Genomic DNA, 27,634 nt, shown 5'->3' with positions numbered 1-27,634 from the left:
TATCCTGCTTAGCCTCGCTGCCAATATAAGAGGTATACCCGTCTACACCATCAGATCCTGCTGTATTTTCTTCTGCTCCAGCGATTCCTCCTGAATCCCAACCATTTACTGTCGATGAACGTCTAGCTTGCCTTTCTTTTGCTTCAGGAGGAGCACCAGAATGCCTGCCTTTTCCACAAGACGATTCTCCCAACTGCTTCACTTTAGCATCAGAGCCTCCTAAAAATGCAGCATCAGAGTTTGAGACTTTTGCCAGCTCCCGCTTCAGAGTCATCAAGCTGGACCAAGTGGTGAGTCAGAACCACTCACCTGGGTGTGCACAGGGGGTGGTGCAGACCGGCGTATTACCTACAGGACTTGTGCAACAGAATTCCGCCAAGAAGCACCAGTTGGGTGCTAGTAGCCAAAGGAAGGAAATGACTGCTGCAGTTCAAAATGTGTCTGTTATTGCTCCTTCTGCGAGTGTGCCTGAAATACCAAGTACTGCGTCTATCACTCCTATCAGTATGCCAAACGTACCTGCTGTTGTATCCCACGTGCAACAAGGTGGTTACACGACTGTCACCAGGAGTACCAGCCTTGTACAACCCATTGGACTTTCAGGTCTCCAAGGCGTAGAACATGTGCAGTCAAACCTTAGTCACTTTCAACCACAAGCCTTTTCCCAGATGGATGACAGAAGAAAATCTGAACCTCTACCTCAGCCGCCACCTTCTCTAATGGCTGAACATAAACCTTTCCTGAAGCCAGCAATTTCCTCACCTCTCGCATGTCCACTCTCGGCAGAAAGGCTAACAGGGCTTCTACAATTGTCTAAGGCATGTTGCACCAGCCTGCCTCCCTCCTCAAAGACTTATAAGTGTCCACTCCCAGTGACTGAGCTTCCTGGACCTTCCAACTCTGCTTCAGGTCCTGCAAGTCCTTCATGCCTTTCTTCGAACCATGAGTCTCTTCCTCACCAGAAGCCACCGTTTCCATCAGTGCCACCTCCAAAGACAAAGCGCTCCTATCATGGAAGTCCATCTGCCTTTGCCCACAGGCCACCATTTCCATCAGTGCCACCTCCAAAGAAAAAGCACTCCCATCATGGAAAGAAGATGTCTCGTGCGGGTGGCGGGCACCAGAAGACGGCCGTGGGAGGGGGTATACTGTCACGACTCGCTCCCTTCGCTCCCGTTCCCACCACTTGGGGGCATGATTTGGGGTTTATTCCCTACTGGACTTTTCCTCCGAACCTTATGCTACAGTGCTGTGATGAATTGGGAGCGCTAAATCCCTATTTTCCAAGCTACTTCCCTTGCGGATCCATTCCAGGTTTTTGGCAGCCAGCATGCTTCTTTAACCAAATGACTATGCTTCCCAGAATGCCTGGCCCACTGCTTCACCTCCACCCTTGCAGGACAAGGTTGGGTGGAGGATAGGCAACACCTGTGGCTGCAGGTGCAGCAGTCAGCACACCTGTGGCGTGTGCTCGTTAAGCAGCTTTAAAAGCCTCAGTCTTACTTCAGTCCAGCGCTGGTCATCGTTTGCAGTGTTCCTGTTGTGACTAGTCCCGTGTTCCTTGCCTTTGTACCTAGTTCCTGTTTTCTTGTTCCTCCGCCCTGAATCTCGGATTCATGCGCTAATTGATTTCTGCTCCCTTGATTCCCTTTTTGTCTTCCTCTGTTTGCAGGCAGCATTTCTCAGTGCTTTCCCTTTTTAGATGCAGCCCAGTTTGTCTGTGTTCTATATTTCTTTGACTCTGTCCTTTGCTGCTGTAAACCCGTATGCCTTAGCCTTCATCTTAGATTAGCTTCCTGTCTTTTCCTTGGAGGGGTAGGGAGAAGTTTGCATTGGTTATTTCGTTTTTCCCTGCTCCTGATCCTTACTTTCTATTGGGATCCATTCCATGTTTTCCATTGCACTTCTGCATTTATTTCCCATTTGATTATTAGGTGTGGTGTGCGGTTGTAGCTAGCTCCTGTGTGAATGCTTATGTTTTCCTCACTAATTTGTAATCACTATTCCAACTTAGGTATTTAGTTTTCCTCCCATTGCTGTTCTAGCCTTTCTGGGTCCCAGTTTCATCAACAGGATTTGTGGGCTAGCTGACATTCAAGAGGTTTATCTCGTCCTCGTGAGTACAGTTCTTTAGTTCCCTTATTTAATACCATCAAGAGTGTTAGTTCACAGATCCTGTCATTGCTTGCCCTCCTCGTGGGTTTAGCGCTGTCAGTACCTGTAACAGCAATTGGGGGTAAGGCGCTTGCCGACTTTCCTTGCGGTCAGGTGCTTACCCCACATCCCTTTTCATATATTGGTTTTGTTGTCACACTCTATTTGCACTCCTGGGTTCTAGCATACATGAGTCGTTGTTCCTGTGTGCACGTAGTTTAATTCGAAGCTATTCACTGTGTGATTTAGTGCACATTTCCCTTGCCATATTCGCTGCCTTTGTACTCGCCTGACTAATCCTGACAGGGGTGCACAAGGGAGTGCTTGGGAGGTAGTGGGAAGGAGCCAGTGGCAAAAGAGTGATTGCAGAACTCAGTAAAAGATGGAGCGAGGGCGGCAATATTGTCCTTGTTAGTTCTAGAGGAGCAGGCAAGCACCTGTTTGGAGGAGACCTTCATAGAACAGTCTTGGTGATCTCATCAGGTGTTATGGGTGAGAAGGACAAAAGAAGAAGGGATGGAGGGAAAGGGGCCAAGGGAGGCCTAAGTGCAGGAGGAGGAGGGAGTGGAGTAGAGGAGAGGGAGGACGGGATGCCATGAGTTTTGGTTGTGAAGTGGGAGGTCAAAGCCGTGCACAGGGCCTGGAAAGGAAGATGAGAAGTAGAGGCTGCAGTAGGATTTGCAAGTTCCTTACATATTTTGAAAAGGTCAGCTGTGTTGTTGGTGGCCCCAGAGATGCAGGCTTGAATATGGGCCCGCTTCTTAGAACGGATGGAGTCTGTAATGCCTTTGGAGCAGGCAACAGGCCACTTTGTCAGAGGATGTGTGAGAAGCCAACCACTTCTGTTTTGCAATTCTGTACTTGTTTTTCAGTGAGCCTAAGTCAGAATCATGCCAACTGTTGCACTTGGAGGTAGGCTTCATGCGGATCGTCATGGCATGGACAAGGAGGTCGAGGGTGTTGGAGATGGAGAAGTGAAGTTTAGCAAGGGCTAAGTCAGAGTGAGAGTCCACAGGAGGATTGGAGGGGGCAATAAAAGAGGTGGCAATAGCCGCTACTGACACTTGCTTCATTGGTCGAATGATGGAGAAGAAGGCTGGCAGTGCGAGTAGGGGCTTAGCCGGGGAGCCCAGCCCAGGAGCTCCAGATGAGAGGACAGGAGTGAATGATCAGACCAAGAGAGAGGTGTACTGAGACGGGAAGAGAGAGAGGGGTCAGCTGAGATGAGTGCATCCAGAGTGTGCTCAGCAGAGTGAGTCGGACCAGAGGGAAGAATGGTAAGAGAGAAAGAGTCACAGAGGTTGCGGAAGGATAAGGCTGCATCAGGAGAGTCAAGATTAATGTTGAAGTCTCTGAGGAGGAGATGCTTAGAGGTAGAAGTCAGGAGAGAGGAGGTGAGGTCAGCCCACTCCGATAGGAAGAGGGAGACCGGCCCAGGGATCCCGTAGATGGTAGCAAGAGCGATCGATAGGGAGAGATGCAAAGCTTGCAGACAAGACATTCAAAGGAGGTGTAGGTTTGAATGGGTATGATAGAGGCAGGGATCCATTCAGGGTAGACAAGGGCCCCTCCGCCACTAAGCCGGTTAGGCCTGGACGTGGAGAGGATCTTGTAGCCCTCAGGAAGAACAGTGTCAAAAGCAGCGACAGAGCTGGCATTGAACCACATCTCGGGGAGCCAGAGGACATCAAGATCAAAGTCTTCAAGGAGGTGAAAAATGTCAGAGGAGTGTTTGAAAGCAGAGCAAGAATTAAGGGTAGCCAAGTGAATCTGGTTGCCACCTATAAAGGTTTTTCCGAGGAGGGGTACAGGGACGAGGTAACACCGCCAGAGGAGACGAGGAGGCAGGGGGTGTGGAAGGAGAGGTCAGAAAGTTGATGAGACAGAACACAGCTGTAAAGAAGGGGGCGGTTGGGCTGAGAGCCCTGGGCCACAATAGTGCCATTCAAGTAGACATTGATGAAGCACCTGGATGATGAGAAGTGTGTCAAGAGCACTTCCCATCTGGTTCAACCATTGATGGGAGAAGAAGAGAAAGGGGAGAGAATAGAGTCCGTAGGTCAGGGGAGGGAACAACAAAGATAATGTCAGTAATAGTCTGCTTGGAGAGAGCACAGACATAGGTGTTGGCAATGGGCAGACCTTGGTTAGAGACCAGGAGACCCTTCTTAAACAAGTTCCTTTCAGGCTTCGAAAGAGAGGGAGGATAGGTAATAAAGTAGCAGTTAGAGTAGATACGGGATATTGGGAGCACCATAGGGAGGGGGGAGAAGGAAGCCAAGGTGCGGGGGAGGGAAGGAGAGCTGTACAGTGTACGAGAGACCTCACGAGGTGGCTTAGCAGCCAAGAAGGCACAGATGAAGCAGGTACTTTAAGCAAGAATCAAACAAGTGAACCAGATTTTAAGTTCAAACTCACATGGGAAATGCCATCATTTAAAAAGGGCAACAGGTTTTTAAAAGCACCCATATTTGGAGTTCCAAAAAGCAGGTAAATGCAGCAGTTCAACACGGGTGACAGTTCTACGCTCATGACATCACATTGGTGTTCAAGCTTGAATTAATATTCATTGAGGAGGTGAGTCAACCTTTCAATTGCATAGATTTCCCACGCCTTTGTCCCCCATTCCTTTTTTGAGGGGAAGGGGTGCTTACACACAACCATCACACATGCCCTTCCCGATAACAACAACTGATGTACCATATGTGGAAGGCCATAGGGGTCTGCACCATCCAGTGATAGTCCGAACATTTCCAACATGGCATCCAATTCTCTGGAGATTCCCTCCACTTCCCTAATCCATCCCAACACCTCCTTCCAATATGTTTGGATTCTCCTAGATCCCAATCAAACATCCCAAAAGGTGCCCACCTCGTCACACACTCTCCAGCAAAGGGGGCTGCTTTGGGGAATATTTTTGATAAGATAACAGGGGGTATGACATCTATGTAACAGCTTGATTCCATGAAGCTTGTATTGTCAAAACACTGAGGATGTAACAGTTTTGCAGTAGAGCAGAATCCAAAGTCCATCTGTCAAGGTGACTCCCAGGAAATCTTATCATGTGGGGTGTGAGTAGTGTCACCCACTATAATCTGCTGCAATCAACGCTGTATACATTTTAGATATAAACCTCCAAGAACTCTGATACTCATCAAATGCTCTGTAAAATGTAGTCAGCTACCTTCCAATTTTACCATCCCATTTTGAGGCAAAAAGATCCTCTATAAGTTGAAGGTAGTGGAAAAATGGTAGGGTGCCTAACTGCAAACTAGGTACCAGTTGAGTTGGGAAAATAAAATGACCATCCCTACAAGAAGGGCCTGTACCATTGTTGAAAGATAATGGGATTCACTATCATCCCTTACAGAGGGAGCCCATAGGCAGTTAATTGGCGAAGGCCACGTGGAAAAGCATGCCATTTTTTTCTCTCTCTCCACAGCTCCCACAGTACTAATACTGGCTGCTGCTTGACTCTATATGGAAGTATCTTTCTAGGGACCATTAGCCACTCCCCAGTTGTAACCAGAACCTGATTCTCCAGAAGTCCCACTGTTTGTCATTGTCACTCCTCAAATGGTTTACCAAAATGATCAATTGGGCTGGTCTATAGGAGTCCCAACCCCCTCTCTTCCCAGGAAACACTAGCGTATGTGAGCTACCGTTGGTCTCTTCACATTCCAAAGAAATCGCAGTACCAATCTGTATAATTTCGTGCATGCAGTGTCCGGGACCTTAATGGGAAACATTTGAAATGGCACCCTCTGAAAAATGTTTTTCTTATTGGAATTTAGTCTTCGAAGCTATGATAGCATCAGATTGGACTAGCTCACCATTCAAGTCTTATTTGACTACCAGCGTTTGTTTTCCCTATAAACCAAACAGTGAGTGTCAGCATACCTTTCACTTCAATATACTTACAAGGATCAGCCTTTTAAGCACAGACAATAAAAACGAAAAAGTGATAATTCTTCGAAGGCTGGTTATGGGCTGTACTTGGGTTTTCCCAGGAAATCCATAACGCAGAAGTATCAGTGTGAAGAGGAAGGACCTCTAGCTCACAACAACCGGTTAACGAGAGCAGTCACGAGTCAGTACCCAAATGAGGTCGCAAATTGCTTGAACGAGACCACAAGACATGCAACCCTGGCCGACACTCGGGAAGGAACGGCGTCCGCGATTCAGAAAGTGACCGCATGTCAGAACTTGACCAGGAACCAAACGGCGGCCGCGGTGCGGAATGCGACCGCGCATCACACTTATACCACGTGTCGGATGAAACCAATGAGAAACACAACACACCCAATACAGCCACACAGACTTGGGGTTGGTCGGATAGCACGGACCCCGACCATGAGGCAGCAATAATACCCGCTCCCCGGGCCTGTTACTTACTACACTCACCTGACGTTTTTCCCAGCAACAGTCAGAACCAGACAGGAGGGATGTGGGAGAATGTAGCGGAGCAACCCTCAACCAGAGAGAAAGGGGCGGGGCTTCGGGGAATATTTATAGACGTGACAACAAAGATGCCTCTGATTGGTTGATTAGTGTTTTGTCCCTATATAAGAGTGAAACTAACAAAGGACTGTGTGTTTCTTCCACGCTCTTTCAGAACATTCGAGCCGAGGGAGAGAGAGTCACACCAGAGAGGCTCTGGGCCTATGAAGGAGGAATTTGAAGACTCATCCTTACCGAAGAAGACTGAACTAGTTTTTTTTTTTTTTCTTCTCTCTTTCACCTGAATAAAGGATTTTAATTTTCTTCATCCCTGCCTTCCTGCCTCATCATTACAATCAGATACAAAATAAAGCTGTGCAAATAATTTTAGACCTCCCTTAAACTATGGCACCAGAATTTGAAGCATTAAAAACGGATCTACCTTAGAACACTAGTGAAAATAAATCGAGGCCCAAAACAACAATTTCTTTTTTTTTGTTTGAAACTTTTCTTTTTGTTGGCAGAGGAAAATAACAAACATACATCAGAGCAGCTAAGAAATTTGATACATACATGAATGAATACAGTAGTATACAAAAAACCATGGTACAACAGTAGGTGGGGAAGGAGGTATCACGGAGCATCACAATACTTGAATGAGAAGTCTAGGAGGAATTGTCCACAGAGGAGGGCTGTTCCAAGCTATTCAGGTAGCTGTTAAAGGCAGACCATACGTTTTTGGGGCGGGAGCACTAAGGAACTCTTCTTCACAATTTCTGGACCAGGTGAGTAAGTTTAACCATTTCTGGAGGGGGGCATGGCTAACCGCCATGTAGGAAAGCCGTGTCTCAAACAGCTCCATGCGATACGCCCAATGATCCGCCGCTAACTTTTGCCTTAATACACTAAAACGACTGAAAGTCGCCTTAACCGTCGATGAATGCCTGGGGCACCCGAGGCTGAAGTTTGGAACGGCTCCAACCCTCCAATCAGCTGCCGCGACTGGGAAAACAAAATGCTGCGACCTGACAATGGGGGCCGCCTCGAGACCCTTCCCTCCACTGAAGTCTGCGCCTTAAACAAAGACGAGGCGTGAGTGCCGAGACCCGAAGCACCCCGCGACTGCTGAGGAGGTCGGGTGCTAATTGATCCGAGCGGACAAAAACCAACCCGTGCAGACGGGGGCTCCGTCCTGCGTTCAGGTGCCCCGAGCTGGCGAGGGCGGGAAGGACCGGAGTGGCCTCGGACAGTGAGTGGAGGGCGTGGCGTGGAGCCCGTGCCAGACAAGCCGTGGGGTGAGTGGAGAGGAGCCCAGAGCTGACCCGACTCACCTCATCTGCACGGCACGACTTCCCCAGCAGAGACTGCAGCCCTGGGCTGGTGGGCTGGTGCGCCCTGCAGTGTGAACGAGGGACTATGAGACGGGCGGAGCTTCATAGGCCCGGTGGCTGCGGCCCCGCCGCGGGACAAACGAGTGGCGCTGCCCTCACGGCCCCCACAACATACAGACGCGCACACCCTGTGCCTGGGGGCTGCTCCAATGCTGGGCTGCGCGCGGCAGCTCCGCACGACTTGCAGTGATCCGTCGCGGCTGCCAGAGCCGGCCCTGGAGTGACTCTCACAACTGGAGTGCCAAGCACCAGGGAGGCCCAGACCCTGACCGAGTGTGCCGGAAGAGCCCGCAGGGCGACCCGAGGACAGGCGGTAAGGAGTCGGAGGGAGGGGGCTCCGGGGTCACCACTGTCCCAGCATAAAGAATATAGTGCCCTGACCCACCAGACCCCCGCCCTATCCTGCTCGCGCCCAGTGGCGGCACGCCGCGCCCAGCATCAGGCAGCACACGGCAGGAATGCGAGGCCCAAGGCACTCACTGGGGCCACTATAGAGGGCCCTTGAAGACACCAGCACCTCACCAAGTTGATCCAGCGAGCCATAGACCCCAGGCCCACACCCCGACAAGACCCCAGGTGCGGCCAGAAGCCAAGGCGGGGGTAGCTGGTGGCGAAGGGCCAGGTGACCATACCAGCCCCCATTCAATGCACAAGAGGCGATACCCCCTCGAGAGCCCCTGCTTATAGACTCTTCCAAACTGCGGCCTCTTACGGCAACCCGCGCATAACGGGGCGGTGTGACTCCTCGCAGCCCGGAGGCAAGCCAATGACTCACTAAGACTGCTGCAAAGCCTGAACCCTGCAACAGTGCGTTACTCCTCCTCACCTAGTGCACAGGTGAGACCAATACCGGAGCCTCCCCTCCGCCAAGTCTAAGGGGGCCCATCTCACAAGGCCAACACACCACAAGAGCTCACCCACCTCAAGCTCCCCTCGGATCCCTCCAACTCGCCCCGGGCTTGCCATAGGAACGGAAGCGCGACGCAATCAGGCCGAATCGGCCCTGGGCAGCCCTAACACTGCGCCACCACAGGGCAGGTTGCTCCAGCTACCACCATAAAGCACGTGAAAGACCCTGTGGGCTTGCCTGCTCCTGAAGCTATGTCTGTTAAAGGTGCACGAAGCAAACACAGACAAACTACCATGGAGACCTTCACAGCCTCTGGGGCGCTCAGGCCGGACGCTGGTCCCGCCAACGGAGAAGCACCAAATACGGAGGCACCCGAACCGGCAAACTCGCAGCTCTTGGAGGCTATCAAGACTCTCCAGAAAACCATGGAAAACAAAATAGACGCTGTGGCTATTGACTTGAACCTACAACGGCAGGATGTGCGTTCCATTACCAGTAGAACGGACGCTCTGGAGACCCAAGTGCGAGACAACACTGAGTCAAAAACACAACTTCTAAAAGAAGTAGACGTCCTAACACAGAAGGTGAAGAACCTGGAAGATAGAGCCGACGAGGGCGAAGGGCGGGCCCGTAGAAATAACATCAGGATCATTGGTCTACCCGAGGGAATCGAAGGCAATGACCCCACGAACTATATCGAAGACCTCCTCATACAAGAAATCGGAGCGGGTAAGCTATCACAGGGCTTCACCATAGAGAGAGCTCACCGGTCCCTTGCCAGGCGGCCGCCCCCGGAGAACCCGCCCAGGCCTATCATAGCCAAAGTGCTTAATTATAAGGACAGAGAAACAATTTTAGCCTTCTCAAGGTTGGGCGGCTCCATACAAAGACTCTGTGAAGGTCGCCATCTATCCCGACTACACCCTGCAGGTCCAGAGGAGCAGAGCCCAATTCACCCACACCAAAGCCAGACTGAAAAACAGAGGTCTCCGTTACATGCTTCTATACCCGGCCAGACTGAAAGTCCTACATAATAACAGAGCCCACCTATTCGATACCCCTGCCGAAGTCGGCGACTGGATGGACAGGGAGCAGGTCCCAGACCTAGAACCTAAACAGCGCAAACCATAACCATCAGCAACATGAGAGCCCACCCACACCATCCCCAGGCAGCACTAACCAGACACTCAACTCTACACTACGAAAATGCGGCAACCCCGATGTAACTGGAGCCACACCAGACACGAAATACTTCATAGTTGCACCACCTGAAGTAGAGCTACTCCTGCCCCCAGGAATAGTTTGGGTAGTTCACCCACCTGTAGGGCACCAAGAACCTAGGTCTATAGAGCGGAAACGGGAAAGTCAGAACGGGGGAAACCTCGCTAGACATGTTTTGTTTAGAAGAAAGTTAAAGGTTAATGTTCAGCGGGAAGGGAACCCCAAGACGGGAACCCAGTTAAAGTTGAATAGGAAACAGACCAAGACCACCTACTGCAGGATCATCATGGGGTTGAACGGACCCACCCGGGACCTCGACCATGGACCGCCCACAAGTCCAACCATACGTAGACCATGGCTGACAAAATCAGAATAATGTTCTGGAATGTCAGGGGCTTAAACAGCTATGTCAAACAGCATTGCATCCACTCCTACATGAAACGCAACAAAGTTGGAGTCGCCCTGCTGCAAGAGACACACCTAAACGCACCCAAACTAGCGGCATTGGCCAAAGTCTGGAGGGAACCTTAATAGGCTCCACGTACTCCACATACGCAAGAGGAGTCCTGATATGGATCGCACCTTTTATCCCCATTACCCTGACTCTCACCAAAACGGATAATGAAGGCAGAATGGCCCCGATACAAGGCACCATTGAGGGGAGAGACCTTTGCCTGATTAGCACCTACGCTCCTAACCATGACGCTACCGTCTTCTTTCGCTCACTGTACACCCGCCTGTGCCCATGTAGAGAGGGCATAATAATATGGGGAGGCGACCACAATTACACCCTGGACTCTCGTAAGGATAGATCGGACAGCAAGCATGTCTGCCCTTCCCCACCTGCTAAAATACAAAATGCCCTCACGCAACAATTTGCCCTGAAAGACCTATTGAGAGAACAGCACCCTGAAACCAGAGCCTATTCCTTTTACTCCCCTCCGCACAAAGTCCACACTAGAATGGATTGTCTATTCGCCAGTGACGAACACCTAGCCCTGTTCGAAGATACACAGTACCTGGCCAGGGTGCTGTCAGACCATTCCCCCCTGATTACCACATGGACATTAACAGCCCCTAGGCCCCCCGTCCCGACATGGAAACTCAGATACGAGGCATTGCTAGACAAAGCCTTCAATGAACAAATCAGACAAGGCACGACAGACTATTGGCAAACCAACATTGACAGTGTCCAACACATAAGCACAGCGTGGGAGGCGTACAAGGTAGTGATAAGGGGAGAAATGATAGCCGCCGCCGGAGGGGCCCTAAGACTCACCACGTCCCTGGTAGCTTGCACTGAAGCAGAGCTGAAAGACCTAGAATCAACGCTATCCCCAGACCCGGCCCATATGCATAAAATAATAGAACTTAAACAAGCTTGCCTAACGCATTGGGAGACACTGGGGAAACTAAGCTACGCGAAATACACTGAAAGGAACCAGGGCCTAGGTAATAAACCCGGGAAACTGCTCACGTGGCTATACAAGCGCGAGATCCCCAGAACACCCATCTGCCTAATCCGGGGCAAAGATGGCCTGAACATCCACACACAAGTTGGGATAAACCTAGCATTCAAAGAGTACTACCAGGCCCTATACTCTGACCCCACACCACCCACGGACACAGAAATCGAAGATGTCCTTCACATCATCAGGCTGCCAAACCTAGATGAACACATGCCGAGTCCCTGGATGGTCCCATCACTCCAGATGAGGTCATGGCCACCATCAGAACATTACCCTCAGGAAAACACCGGGGCCTGACGGACTCCCTGGTGAGTTTTATAAGAACTACAAGGACATACTAGCCCCATTATTATCCCGGGTGTATAACGAGGCGTACGAGGAGGGCCGCCTCCCCGATACCATGAGCGAAGCTGTCATCATCCCCTTGTTAAAACCCAATAAAGACAGTTCAGAATGCGGCTCGTACAGGCCCTTGTCCATGCTAAACGTGGACAATAAGATACTAACGGCGCTACTGGCAAGGAGACTACAAGTAGCCATCCCGCACCTAATCCACCATGACCAGATGGGGTATGTGCAGGGCTGCTCCATCACAGAAAACCTACGCAAGCTGCACCATGTCATATACAGCACGGATAGTGAGCCTGGAAAATGTGCAGTGGCGTCCCTGGACGCCTCCAAAGCTTTTGATTCGGTACGGTGGAAATAGCTCCATGCCACCCTGGCCAAGATGGGGATAGGGCCAACCTTCTTAAATTGGGTCAAACTCACCTACACAAACCCCACTGCCAGAGTCCAAACCAATAACTCTTTCTCTGACAAATGGAACCTCTCCAGAGGAACCTGGCAGGGATGCCCCCTATCCCCCTTACTTTACATGTTAGCTATTGAACCAGTGGCGGCATATCTTAGACAGGAGTATGGAGACAGGGGCATAACAATAAACGGGGTGACCCACCTAGTCTCTATGTACGCGGACGACATGCTCCTTTACCTGAAGGACCCCGAACACATACTACCCTACATACTGGAGACATTGGAGGGGTTTTATAGATGCACGGGGATCCAAATCAACCACGATAAGTCTTGCCTGTACCCCCTAGCAGCCCTAAGCACGACCAAGAAGGAACACCTCCCCCCGCTAGCTCTCAAATGGGAACCCACCTCATTTAAATACCTGGGCATTAGGATCCACCGAGACCCCAGAACTGAACATGCACTGAACACTGAGAAGGCCAAAGAGGGCTTAGTCAAATCAATCTACTTTTGGAGCAAGCTGCCCCTTTCGGTGGCCTGCAGAGCAGGGCTTCTCAAAATGGTAGCACTACCAGGACTCCTGTACTTCTTCACCAACGTCCCGTACAACATCCCGCAGCAATTCTTCAAAGAGCTAAACAAACTCTGCTGGAAATTTCTATGGCACGAAGGAAGGCACAGAGTTGCCTTAGACGCAACGCAGAGACCGTACGACAAAGGAGGCCTCAGAATCCCCAATTTTGAACTCCACTATTTGGCAGGCCAACTGAAGCACATGATCCAATGGATGGCTGACGACAACTCCACGGACACTCGCCTGCTACAGCCCACAGACTCACTGAAGCTGCTTAGAGACCTACTCTGGATCGAGCCGGATGTGAGACATCAAGACTCTTATTTAATCCACCTGGGCACTCTGATTTGGAGGCGGGCCTGCAAAATTGCCAAATTGGTCGACCCCTACACCCCACAGATCCCGATAGTTGCAATCATGTCAACCAGATCAGAGGGCCGGAAGGTGATCAGGAACATATGGGAACCCTTTGGCATCGCCACCCTGGGAGATCTTGCGGATGACCAGGGCATCCTCAAGTTCACCGAATTGCAGGAAACCACGGGGATACCGCCAGGTCAATTCCTCCTACACGGAGCGGTAGTGAATAGACTCACGAAACAATGGCCAGAGATGGAAACCCTCAACACCGGGCATGAGGTCATTGAGAACCTGTTGAGCGCGGCAGAGGGAGGACATGAAACTTCAAGGCTCTATGAGACCCTGCTCAACTGCGCCACACAACAAGAACTCAAGAGCAAGGTAAAATGGGAACTAGAATTCTGCACGCTGTTCGAAGACAAAGAGTGGGAGGCTATAACATATTACCACAAAAAGGTATCTAGAAATGCCCGTTTCCAGCTCATACAATTCTACATCATTCATAGGGCATACCTCACCCCGGGCATTATCTCCAGATTCAGCAGTACGGGCGCCGCGTTGTGCCCTAAATACCAAGCACCCTCCGCTGGATTGTCCCACATGTTCTGGGGATGCCCGGCAATACATGCCTTCTGGACACAAATCAAAGCAAAGGTTGGCCGAGGCTGACATAACATTGGACGTGCAGTCCCCCAAAGCTTGCATCATGGGCTTATACCCTAAAAGTAAAAAGAACAAGCTCCTAAATAGGCTCAAGGACCTAATGTATATCCTGGCAAAAAGACGAATTGCCATGGCCTGGAAATGCCTCAGGGCCCCCAGTGTCGCAACGTGGTGGGAGGACCTACGTAGATGGTCTACAGCCGAAACAGGGGCTTGGGAGCTAGCACAACGACAGCAGAAAATTGACACCTCTGATGACCTATTACAGTGGGTGGCCCTCACGGTGGCTCTGTTCCGCACAAAGGAAGACAGCTCATCCGGTGGGGACCCGGACAGCCCACGCTAAACCCTGGCACATATAGACTGCAGCATATCTTTACGGACTTGGTCTAATGGTGAGGGAGGGAAGGGGGGAGTTATTACTAATACGCAACTGCTTCGAAAATGATATTAAGATTGTATTGGTTATTGAAAAAATAAAAATATATTTAAAAAAATAAAATAAAATCTGGAATGGAGGGAGGAGAAGAGCTCTTCCAGTTCTGCAAGACACATTTCTTAGCTACTATACAGCTCACATTCAGAAACTTGGCCATACTTTTAGCCCCCTCAGACTGCCACACCCCAAACAGAACTCCCATCGGGTCCGGGTCAACAGCAGCATTGCTGATTTCAGATAGGGTTTCCAGTATCTTGCCCCAGAATGCGCACAGCCTCGGGCAGTCCCAAAACATGTGCAAATGGTCAGCGCCCTCCGCGCCACTGCGAGGGCAGAGTTGTGGGTCGGAACGTGCAAACCCGGAGATCTTGTGCGGGTGTAATACAGTCTGTTTAGCAATTTGTACTGTATGGTTTGGTAGCGGAAGTTTAGGGAGACCCTGTTGGTATGAGAGCACATCTTTTCCCATAGGTGGTCAGTGAGCTCCACCTCCAGTTTGGACGCCCAGTCGTCCCGGGCCCTGGAGGGCTGGGGTGGGGGAGCAACCAGCAAAAGCTTGTACAATGAAGAGACCACCCCACGGGCGCTGCCCGAGTTGGCGATGTAGGCAATCCCAGGGGAGTCTGGGGGTTCATTGGGGAAGTCAGGCCATGCCTTCCGGAAGGCGGCACAGAGTTTATAATATTGCAGAAGTTCCAGTGCTGAACCTGAGTGACCCGGCCTCCATGTCTGTGGTGTTAGGAACTGCCCACCTGGGTAGAAATTAGTTAGAGCAAAGTACCCCAAGGTCTCCCAGTGTCGCGCCAGGGCTGTGTCATGTGTGGGTTCCAGCCCGGGGAACCGCCAGACGGGGAGCCACTTGTAGTATGGGTGCTGTTCAGCTCATGTCTCGAATATCCAACCCCAGGCTTGCACAGTGGTTTGTACCAGGTCTATTGGTGAGTCCGGTTCGTACTGCTGATGCAGTATTAATGACATTGCGTTAGTGCCTGCTGCCACCAGAGTTTCCAGCCTGACATGGGGGCGAGGAGGGGGCCCAGGATACCAGTAAGAAGCGAACTGTGCCTGTGCTGCGATCCAGTACCGCAGCATATCAGGGGCGGTGAACCACCCTCTATCGTAGGGGAGTGTCATGTCAGACCATTTTTTACATACAGCGCCGGAATGCCATAAGAACTGAGCACACAGCTTGTGTAGATTTGTAATTTCTTTACGGGCCAAATGGGTACGTTACTGAATACGTACAACAGCTTGGGGAGCTATATCATCTTTACAAGTGAGAGTCTCCCGGCTAGTGATAGTGGAAGGGAGCGCCAACGCGCCATTTTGGCTTCGGCTTGCTGTGCCGCGGCCAGGTAGTTGTCTGCTAACAATGTATCCTTGGTCAGGGACACCTGGACTCCTAGGTACTTAATCCCGTCAGGGGACCAGCGGAGAGGGTAATCGGTGGCGGGTCGTAGAGTGGAGCTGGTGAGAGGGAAGAGCTCGGATTTGGTGTAATTTATAGTGAATCCGGAGTGTGTGCCTATGCGGGTGATGTCGCGTAAAATTGGGTCAAGGTGGGCAGTGGGGTCTCTAATGAACAATAGCACATCATCCGCATTGAGCGAAATAATTTCAGAAGCATCCTGCAGCCGTATCCCTTTACGTGAGTGGCGCGCCCTGACATGGTCCGCCATCGGCTCTATTGCCAGGGCGAACAACGGGGAGAACGGACAGCCCTGTCGGGTGCCTCTAAAGAGAGGGAACAGGCCCGATGTCTGGGAGTTGACTCGAACTCTAGCCACTGGGGAAGTATATAATAACTTAATATAAGCCATCATGTTAGGCCCTATGCCCATAGTTTCCAATACTAGCCACATGTACTTCCAGGACACCATGTCAAATGCCTTTTGGGCATCGAGTGTAACTGCAACTGCACTTGCGTCCTGATCAATTCGCGACATGACGTTAAGCAGCCCTCTAATGTTGTGGGATGTGGATCTCCCAGGCACGAAGCCTGACTGGTCGTCGTGGACCATATATGTCATGACCGGAAGGAAGCGATTGGCAATTACTTTAGCGAACATTTTAGTGTCCAAATTCATTAATGATAGGGGCCTGTACGATCCACACTCATCGCTGGGTTTACCGGGTTTGAGTAGGACCGTTATGACGGCCTCGCGTAATGTTGGAGGAAGAGACCGTAGCCAGAGTGAATCATTCCATACTTCAAGTAATTTAGAGGCCAGTATAGCTACGTGTTCCTGGCAGAATTCTGCCGTTAGCCCGTTGGGGCCTGGTGCCTTTCCCTTAGGGAAACTGGATATGGCCTCAACTATTTCATCTAATAGGATTGGGGAGTCTAGTTGGTCTCTGGTTGCGGGGGAGATAAAGTCATGGGTATCTGCTCGAGGAGGTCTCGCATATGGGAGTCACTGTGCTCGGAGGGTTGGGAGTATAGTTCCGAGAAGAAGTCCATAAAGACCTCCAAGATCTGTTGGTCGGACCACCGTACTGCCCCCTGACAATCCTTAACACAAGTTATCTGAGTTTGGCCCCACTCACCAGAGCAGCTAGTGTTTTGCCGTGTCTATCACCCTCGCCATATTTCCGTGCAGCTTGTGGACGGCTAAAGTATTGGATTTCCCTGGTGGCCTGTTCATTGAAAAATTGGAGTTCTTTGCTAATTTGGGAGAGGGTGATAGGGTCAACTGACATCGGGTGAGCCCGCTCTAGTTCACACAGTTTGGCTTCGGAGCGGCTAAGGGCTGCTCTTATAGGTTTAAGGACTCCCGCCTCCCTAGATATGGACATTCCCCTGATAAAGGCTTTGAAGGCATCCCAACGGACTCCCAAGGTAGTGGACTGGGGCGTATTATGATCAAAATAGGACTGGATGTCGGCAAGGAGGTCTCCCTTGAATACGATATCCTGCAGGGCGGAAGACTTGAATCGCCATGTGTTGATGGTAGTGGCAGGAGTTCCCAGTTCTAGGGATATCAAGATCGGTGAATGATCCGATAAAGTGCAAGCAAGTATTTGTGTTTCCGCCACTCTACCCAGCATTGCGCTTGACAGTAGGAACAGGTAAATTCTGGAGGAGCTATCGTGTACTGAGGAGTAGTGGGTATACTCACGTGCTTGTGGATGCAATGCCCTCCATGCATCACGAATGTCGAGCGTTGTGCTGTGTGCTAGGAGTCTACATGCTGCACCGGACAGTAGTCTGGGGGCTGTGCCTGTTCTGTCCAGTACAGTGTCCAGTGTGAAATACATATCCCCCCCCTCCAAGATCGGCACCCCCATATAGCCCAGCAATATAGATACCACCAGGTCGACAAAGTCGGGGGAGTCCACATTTGGGCCATAGGTATTCACCAACAGATATTCTCTGTCCGCTATTGCGCAATGCAGTATGACATATCTTCCCTCCGGATCTATATAGCTCTTGTGGAGTACAAACTTAAGTGATTTGTGAACCATTGTCAGCACCCCTCTGGCCCGAGTGGAGTATGAGGTGGAATATCTGTGCGGTCCCCATGATGGTGCCATAGAGGGCCCGTGGAGTGTGTTTCTTGCAAAAGCAATATCGTGCAACCATATCTATTGGCATAGGCCATGATTTTACGAGCCTTCATGTAGTTAATGAAGCCCCGAATGTTCCAGGACATCACTGTTGTAGGCATTCTAAGAGTCTAGGGAACATCCCACCACTGTTGTAGAGTATATTTAAGGTGGGAACCACCGCTACGCGGGTCATCCTATGTACTGTGGTCTTCCAGTCCGCCTCTGCCTTTTCCAATATAACATCCGCAGTTTCCCCCACCCCCCACCCTCGCCGGCCAATACCAACCAGCAGTGCCCACTCCCACCCTTCCCCTTCCAAGTCCGGCATCCCTCAAAGGATGGGTGCTGGTTGGCCGATCCCAACGCGGACCAGCTTTCCCTTTAGCCCAACAGGGGCCATCAACAATCAAACATTCCAACATGAGGTTGCAACTGCAGTGGGGTGCGCCGTTGCTGTGTTGCCAACGGGTAAAATTAAGTCAATTATAGAGTATCACTAGGGTACAAGAGTTCGGCGTTCAGAGTATGCTTATTATGTTGTTCCCCTCGATGATTTTTTGAGTTAGGGGATAGGGATATTGCATTGAGGCATGTCCCCCCCGCCCCCGAGCCGGGCGGGGGCGCAGCCCCGTCCGGAAAAAAAACCCTGCATGACGGCACGGGTGAGGAAGGTTAGTGTCAATGATGCATCAAGGCCCAAGAGGAGTGACATAGAGCGGGTCAGTCATTGTCCATGTGATTCTCAGGGGGTTCATGGAGTAGTATCTGTGCCTCAATGAACTTTGCCGCCTCGTCAGGCACCGTAAAGAAGTACAGTTTCCCTTTGAATGTGAGCTTTAAGCGCACGGGGAGCAGCATTGCATATGGGATGTTGCGTTCACGCAGCATTTTCTTGATCCCCAGAAATTGGCGCCTCTCTTGTTGCACTGCCACAGAGAAGTCGGGAAAGATTCTAATTGTTTGGGGCCCCAGGCGCAGTTCTCCTTTTTCGCGAGATAAACGTAGGATGAGGCCTCTATCCCTGTAATAGAGGATTTTCGCAATGATGGGCCTTGAGAAGTCGCCGGGCGCAGGTCGCGCTGACAAGGCTCTATGGGCACACTCCACTGTAAACTGTGGGGACAGAGCGGGATTGCCAAGTAGCTCCTTCAATAGATCTTCCATCGCCAATTCCATGTGGCCCTTGAGGGCATTTTCAGACACTCCAATTATGCGAACATTGTTCGTGCGAGATCGCGATTCCAGGTCGTCGCACTTGGCCTTTACTGCCTTCATGTCCCGGCTAAGAGAGGTTACAGTTGTCACGGCTCGCTCCCTTCGCTCCCGTTCCCGTCACTTGGGGGCATGTTTTGGGGTTTATTCCCTACTGGACATTTCCTCCGAACCTTATGCTACAGTGCTGTGATGAATTGGGAGCGCTAAAACCTTATTTTCCAAGTTACTTCCCTTCCGGATCCATTCCAGGTTTTTGGCAGCCAGCATGCTACTTTAATCTAATGACTATGCTTCCCAGAATGCCTGGCTCACTGCTTCACCTCCTCCCTTGCATGACAAGGTTGGGTGGAGGATAGGCAACACCTGTGGCTGCAGGTGCAGCAGGCGGCACACCTGAGGGGTGTGCTCGTTAAGCAGCTTTAAAAGCCTCAGTTTACTTCAGTCCAGCGCTGGTCATTGTTGCAGTGTTCCTGTTGTGACTGGTCCCTTGTTCCTGGTTCCTAGCTTTTGTGCCTTGTTCCTAGTTCCTGTTTCTTGTTCCTCTGCCCTGGATTTCGAATTTATGTGCTTAATTGATTTCTGCTTTCTGGATTTCCCTTTCTGTCTTCCTCTGTCTGCAGGCAGCCTTTCTCTGTGCTCTACCCTTTGATGCAGCCCAATTTGCCTGTGTTCTGTTTCTTTGATGCTGTCCTTTGCTACTGAAAAACTTAATGCATTAGTCTTTCCCTTTATAGATTTAGCTTCCTGCCTTTTCTCCTTGGATGGGTGGGAAAGGTTTCCTTTTGTGATATCATTTTCCCTGCTCCTGATCCTTACCTTCTATTGGGATCCATTCCATGTTTTCCTTTGCACTTCTGCATTTATTTCCCATTGATTATTAGGTGTGGGGTGCAGTTGTAACTAACCCCTGTGTGAATGCCTTTTGTTTTCCTCTCTATTCTATCATCACATTTCCTACTTGCCCCTTGACTTGGGTCTTATGTATTTAGTTATCCTCCACCCATTGCTGTTATAGTTTTCTGGGTCCCAGTTTGATCAACTGGGTTCGTGGGTTTACTGACATTCAAGTGGTCTTTCCGGTCCTCGTGAGTACTGTTTCTAAGTTCCTTATTCAGTATCATCCAGAGTGTCAGCTCACAGATCCTGTCCTTGCTTGCCCTCTACGTGGGCTTAGCGCTGTCAGTATCTGTAATAGCATAGTGGGTAACAAGTTTGCCGACTTTCCTTTCAGTCATAAGGAGGTTCTAAGTGCTTACCCCACATCCCTTTTCATATATTGGTATTATTGTTTCACTCTATTTGCACTCCTGGGTTTTAGTGTACACGAGTCTTGGGTATTGTATGCACGTTGTTAGATTCAAAGTTGTTCACTGTGCGATTCCGTGCACATTTCCCTTGACACATTCATTGCCTTCCTCCTTTCTTAACAACAGTGTCCTGAAGGGCGAGTATATTATCTTCATTAGTGGCCATTCGGTCTTCCGCCTCTGTCATTCTGGCACCAGCATGGCTTATTTGTGATTTAAGCGACGCCACATTGGCATTGATGTCGTTTAACTTTTCATGAAATGCAGCAAAATTCTTCGTCATGGACTCCAGGATCGTCGCAAGGTCGGTGTCGCTGTGGAAGAGTGGGCAGCAGAGTCCTCCTGGTTGGAAGGTGCTTGTCCTTGGTCGGATTTGGGGGTTGCCTTAGCATATTTATCCATTGCCCCTGTTTTATTGGCTCCACGCGATTTGTTAGACATGGCACTGCAGGTAGATGTAAGGTGTTGCCGCTGACGGGTATCCAGGTTTTAGAGCAGTGCTGGAGTGCCGGGGAGGCCCAACGGCTGTATGGGGGTCGCATGGATAGCGGCCTCAGAAGCGCCCCACTAGTATCCCCAAGACTTGATGTATGCGTGGGACGGATGTGCTGACCGAGTGCACCCCAATAGCAGGGCCAGTGATTCCAACAATGTGTTGCGGGTGACAGAGAGCTATGTCGGCGGCAGCACCCACCGGCGGGAGGAATGGTGGCGCAAATGTAGTCCAGACCGGCTTGAGGCAGGTTGGGCAGGCACTGCCACCAGCCCATGCGGATGTTCCGCACAGGCCCTGGGTCGGCAGGGGCAACAATGGGCGCTACAAACTGTCAGGTTGTGGCCCGTTGCTCCCGATATCATTAACTTAGGAGCAGGTGTTAGGCCAGGCCTACAGTTCGCATCCAGTAGAGGAGTTGGTCAATGGGTTCGGTGCTGAGGCCCCCGCGGGGCGGTCGTCTGGCTGCAGGGGAGTGGAGGCGTCGATAGGGAGATCACCAGCAGGGGAGTAAGATGAGGCCCCCAGCACCCACCTTGCTGCCTTTAGGGTGGCGAAACCGGTGCGTCCCACGGCGTAGAATGGAGCCCCCAGACGGCCAACGCCCCCTCCACTGAGGCTGGGCCCCGGACCTCGGGTCGATGATTCGGGGGGGGGGCAGTGGCTGGCCGCCAGGTAGTAGTGCGGGCCCCACAGCAGGGGGAAGCGCCAATGGCCGTGGACCTCTCCAGCAGAGGCACAGCGCAGGGGGACTCTGGTGGTAGATCCTTATTAGGGCAGCAGGGCTATGTGTGTGGAAAGCCGCGTGGGGGGCACCGTCCACTCCCCATGGCCGTTGCAGGCCGTCTATGCTGTGGCCCAAGAAGTTGAGTAAGAGCACCGGCCCGCGTAGTGCCCAGCGAGCCGCCAAGGACACCGGGCGGAAGTTCGTGTGGCACCGCGGCGCAGGGAGAGTGGCCTCCCGACACCACCAGACCCATGGAGCTGCGTTCAGGGAGGGCTGCGGGGGGCTCCAGCCCACCCCGCGGACGCAGTACCTCGCCGACTCCACAATCCGGTTGCTGCAGCAGCCGGTCCGGCAGTGCAAGGCCGCTCCACCTGCACATCCGCATGCGGGCCGATGAACGGCCAGAGAGCTTCGCCCCAGCGGCTGCCGCCAGGATGCCAGACCCCACCAGCCAGGAAGCGCCTCAGGATACGTGCAACTGGCACCGTAGGGGGAGCGGGCAAGGCGGCGCTCTCAAGCGGGGGCCGCAACAGGCGGCCCTGAGCAGGGCAGCGGCAGGTCTCCTCAACGAGGACCAGCAGAGGAGGCCGCACAGCCAGCGAAGGATCAAGTGTTCATATCTCGGGCCCCAGGCACTGATTCTTCCCCAAACTACAAACACACGGCGAGGATGGTGTCAGCAGTCAAATCGTGGCTGTAAGGTCGGGGAACACCAAGGATGAGCGCCGATATTTGGCGGATTCGGGCAGGCAGAAACGGGGCTCAAAAGCTAAGCAGCCATTTTCTGAGCTGCTCAACAGCGCCCCCACAACAATTATTTTTAATCGAATTTCGAAGAAGATTTTTTTTCTGCCTCGTTTTTAGGTTCTTTTTTGATGCAATACCTTAAAAACACTGCATATGCTTTCTGCCAAACGGAGGGCTAAACTCACAGCCCATTAGCTTATTCATAAGACAGTTTGGAAGGTTGAATGAAATACCTTATAGACAATGTAAACTATTCTTCCCCTTCATGAAACCTTTGACTATCGTCAGCAAATAATCTGCAGTTAAAACCCTCAAAGAATCATCAAATTGGTACTGGATTCCTGTCAATACAAGTTCCCTGACTTTGGAATGCATTTTTAAGACTCAAAGATATTGAGGAAACCATACAGATGGTAACTCTGAGAAGACACCTTTTCTGTATTGTACTTCCTACTTCGACCCTTTCCTCCCTTTACGTCTTACCTCCTCCCCATCCCTTGTTCCCCACCTTTCCCGAACACGCTGAAGTGAGTGATATTGCCTGTAGGCGCTTTACAAATCACAATACAATTTTTTTTAAATAAATAAAAGGGAATGATCCCAAAACCCTTAAAGGATGAATACCTTAAATGGTTCAATAAATACCCCCTGCATGAAGCACATTGGCGAAAGTACTTGATCAACCAACCAAAATAACCCAAACTACCAAATGTCGAAGCAGACAACTTGTATTATCTTCCAACATGAATTAACAAACATTGACAATTCTGGCATATATGTGACTGTATTTACCATTAGCACCCAGTGCGTGGGCGCAGCCAATCAGGTACCGTAGAACCGCCTTCCCTTTCCATGGTGGCCATCTTGGCATAGTATTTTCATTCATTGAACAGGACAGCTTGGAGCCTTCGTTAACAGCCCTTGCTTCGCTCGCACCGATGACTTGGGCTGCCGGGCCGTTACCCCCGTTCCATCCCTTGGAACGGGGTGTTAACACCACTTTAGCACCCTGAGAGGCATCCATAGCCAATGAAAATGCTCAAACGCGGGCTGTATTCACAAAGGAAAGCCTGCATTCTGAGCACTTTCATTTGCGTTGGGCCCTTCCCTTCCCGGCCCCCCCTTCCCATTAGCACCCCATGAAGATCTACACGGGTGCTAATGGCGATATGCCCCTTGGTGGCTGGCGCCACCCTGTAGGTAATGGCGTGCCAACCTCGTTAAGGGACCCTTGCTGCGCTTGGGCCCTTAACTTGGGTGGGGGACCATTGCCTACAGTGTGGGCCACCGGCACCACCTCTGGCATATTGTCTCATTTTGATTTCATTTTGGGGAGAAGTGGTGAGGGCTAGTGGGCGTGGCATTACTATGTGTTACTGAAACTATTTGTTGATAAGTTACTCCCCCACATATGGGTTGTAAGTGATGAAACTGTCATTCCAATTAAATGATTTCAGAAGTAACATCAGTCGCTTTCATCTATGCGCTTGACTCAAGCACTGAAATAGGAGCATGGCCTTTTGTCAGTGGCAGGCTAGACATGCGGCTTCTAAATATAATTCAGATATTACATAATCAAATCTAAAAATGCACATGTCCTTACATGAACATTGCTTGGCCACTTTCCTGGTCTTGGGTCTCCTTTCTGCGAGCCCCTAAAGCGGGCCAGTCCTGGATGGCCGGTCCCATAACGACACCTGAAGGAATTCTTGCAGCAGAACGGCTCCCCTTGGCATGGTCTTATCGTCTATAAATGATCATACCTGCCAACATTAAAAAGGTAATCAGGAAAAGCCTGAGACCAAGAAAAGCGCATGGTGCAATGCTCACAGAGAATTATATTGGGACAGAGTAAGAAGAGCACAAACATACCCTGGCTACTATATATGCACACGAAGAACTGTACACTGTACACCCACAAATTACCACTGTTTGATTAGGCAGCTCATTGCTTTCTGGGCGTGGGGAAAATTAAACATAGTACAGAATTAGCAAGTAAGATGGATCACTGGGTCGAGTACACAGCGCATCGTTTTTAAATGTTAAACGTTTATCCTTAGGTTGAAAACTCCATGTTTAGTTGTGGCTATTATGTGGCACAAGCTGAAACTATTGCATTACAGTACAGTTAGTGAGCAATGGCACATGGGGAGGGACACAAAGCTTGTAGGCGTTTGCTTATTTAGCCACCCATTAACTGTCCATGGCCATGCTAATCCCTATGGCCACCCCCACCCCTTCCCTGGCTCTCCCCAGCCATAACAATAATGGGTATCCACCAAGATCGTATTTGTGGGTAAACCTTACTTCCGACACCAACAAAGTGAACAACTTGAATGTCTTCAAAGCAGTATTTCGGGGGAGATCATAGCCATATTGCTAAGTCTGTCTGCCCTGTAGGATCTGGAAACCATAGATTCTGCATACAAATTAAACCCATCTCTTCACATATTATTAAATTTAGGGCAGTGAAGGTACAACTTCTATTAAATTCTCAGCAAGCGCAAAAAGCCCTGCTATTTTCATGGCAAAAATACAATGTCAAGTCAAATATGGTAGATGGAATTCTAGCCCACAAATTCAGGGGACAAAACCTTATGCAACAATGAAGATGAACGAATCAGTGGGGATTTTGTCCATTTATATACGGGTCAATGTACATCTGAATCTCCACTGGAACAGATGGAATTTAACTATCTGAGAGGTGCAATGCTGCTGACATTAATATCTTCACAGCAGGATTTTCTGGACTCACCGATTGCTGTGGGGTTGACATTGTCACTTTAAGGGTTTGGAAGGAGGAGACTGACACACAGGTGACATTGTTGTGGTTATAGAGACTTTTATTAGGGTCAAAATATAAGAGGAAATCCCTAACTGTCCCTAAAGCTAATACGGGGTTCCCTGCCTCAACTAAATACTAAGGGCTCTGTCAGGCTGTCCGTCTAAAGCAAATAGTCCACCGTCCTGTGTCAAAACCTATTTCCGACCCTTACACTCTTAACTTAGGAAAAGCGAGGATCTTCTTCGACCAGAAGGGTTACCCCCTTCTTCTGGACTGAGGCTTTGTGTTCACCTCCTGGTGATGAGACTTGATTGCACAAAAACAACAAATATTTCTAGCAGTTCTCTTGGAGGATTTCGCTATCAATGTCAGGCACAGTAAAGAAAGTCTCTTCAAATTACTTATTCTATTCACAATACCAGGGGGATGGCTCCCTCCCCTCTGGCTCTTCTTGGATTCACTGTGACAACTCAACAAGTGATGGGGGAATATCTCCCTTCCCTGGTCTATGTTAGACTTTCAGGCAGTTCAACAAATGGGGGTGGGGTGAAGTATTTCTTCCCCTGATCCGTCTCAGACTTTCAGGCAGGTCAACAGATGGTGGGGGTGGGGAGGGGACCTCTGCCTTCCCCTGGTTGTTTTCCAGCTTCTTTGCTATTTGTAAGATAGACCTGGTTCGCTATCCTGCCAGGTACAATGATTGTTCATATTATGGCTTCTTTAGTTAGTATTACAGACCTGGTTCACTACCCTGCCAGGCACTGCTACTGTGTATATAGTGGTTGTAATAACGTCTCCGTATTTGGAGACCTCAGACCCTTGTTCCATTTGAAATGATTTCTTCATACTCTTTCTTGTACTTAGGGTCCCGGACCCCTACTTCATATGCAGTTGTTCCTTTACAGTCTCTCTCACAGGATTTTCCTCCCAGCCTTGAACTCCACAGTACTTTTACCCTTTGTTGCCACTAGCTAGCCCCGGCTAGCCCCTACCTTCAGGGAGCTTCTGTTCAGGCTCTCGTCGGCTCCAGGAGTCGATCTCTTTCGCCTCATGCTCTCTGCGTCGTTTGCCCCAGACACAGCGTCTCCATAGCTGCTGCTTGCTGCTACTCTGCTTTGCCAGCGTGCAGGGCGCAGTCCCTTTTCTTTAACAGACATTTGTGGTCTGCTACCAGCAAGGCGAAGGATCCTTCTTTCTTGAACCACTTCAGGAGGCTTCACCTTCTCGCCTTGCATCTCGGTTCCTCTGGTCTCTCTTCTCTGCTCCGCCGACCTGCTTGCAGCTCCTTAAGGGATGGCTGAACAAACTATTTAGTCCTTCTTTCCTGTTTATGCATTGCAGCTTACCGATTGTTCATAATGACTAGACTGGTGGAGTTAGTTCTATGGAGAGCTCTCCATTAATCTGCGCCTCTCCTTCATCCCAGTACTGATGTTATTCCTCTCAACTGGGTTGCTTGGAATCTTCTTTGTCCCAGTTCTTTTGCAGGATTCATACAGGGAGTCCCTTCTCTTCCTTGTCTCAGTACTTTGGATGTTCTACCTTACATAGGTACACTGAAGAGTGTGTAATGATGTGTGTTACTCTGTATAGGGTAGGGAGAGGAGGGAGGGTATAACCCGTATTTCCCTGATAATCGTCCCCAGTCCCACGTGGGTGATTCCCTCCCATGAGATCCAGTCGCTGAGCAGCAGTCCCAGGGGGACTATCGGGTAGCGGCATCACTTCCCTGGCCTTGGTAAGTAGGGACAATATCCTGGGATTCGTCACAGTCACCAATAAAAACGTTAAGAAGTAATGAAGCCCAGTGTCCAGAGATTTTTCCCGGTATATTTTAGAAAACCTTTGCACCAATACTGGCTCCCCAACTAACATTAATTTAAATATGCACACACGGAAACCAACTCTATGGCAGAATTGAAAATAACTACTGGTGGATCTGGGTAAAAAGCCAACAAACTGTGCCTCCTACGGGCCTACTGCCTAAATATACACATATGTTAGGCTATATACAGAAATCTTGGCAGTTGGGCTGGAAGGGATCATGCCTCACCTAATTCATAAATATCAGTCTGGCTTCATCCAAGGCAGACAAACATTTAATAACATTCCTACAGTTGTGCACCACCAAATTAAGAATTTACCAACCTTCCTCAACTATGAGATCTATGGGCTTCAGAGATAGTTCTAAGTGATGATTGAAGCTTGTTAGACTCAACCGAAGGCCCACATGGCAGTGGTATAATCCCTGTGTTTGGAACCACTATGAATCAGTATAAAACATAATCATGGCATCCAGGGCTACCCATTTGGGGGAACCTCACATAAACGAAGAATATCTTTGAGGACAACATATTACTCTCTTAGATAGCCCCTACAATTCCTCTTCCTAATCTGCTAGAAGAGTTGGAAGCCTTACAGAAAGTTGATGAATTTAAGATAGATTTTCATAAATCGTAATTTTTAACCAAACCATAGAGGGGGAGCATTTGGA

General features: G+C 50.2%; 1 protein-coding gene across 2 annotated transcripts in view; it reads right to left on the bottom strand.

Moving 5' to 3' along the window:
* Nucleotides 1–27,634, bottom strand: part of FAM217B (family with sequence similarity 217 member B) — a 300,548-nt gene that overhangs the window by 258,970 nt on the left and 13,944 nt on the right. Inside the window, exon 2 of one of the 2 annotated variants that reach the window (XM_069651034.1) lies at nt 23,959–24,118. The exons of the other annotated variant lie outside the window; for it this stretch is intronic. Within the exon in view, the coding sequence (XP_069507135.1) occupies nt 23,959–24,044 (86 nt within the window). The 5' untranslated portion in view covers nt 24,045–24,118. The remainder of the gene's footprint in view (nt 1–23,958; nt 24,119–27,634) is intronic. 2 annotated transcript variants of the gene reach the window in all.

Source organism: Ambystoma mexicanum, chromosome 3p (assembly GCF_040938575.1).
Source record: "Ambystoma mexicanum isolate Mex_15411 chromosome 3p, UKY_AmexF1_1, whole genome shotgun sequence".
Classification (NCBI taxonomy): domain Eukaryota; kingdom Metazoa; phylum Chordata; class Amphibia; order Caudata; family Ambystomatidae; genus Ambystoma; species Ambystoma mexicanum.
The sequence above is the reverse complement of the archived record's forward strand: the minus strand, read 5'-3'. Positions and strand labels throughout refer to the sequence as shown.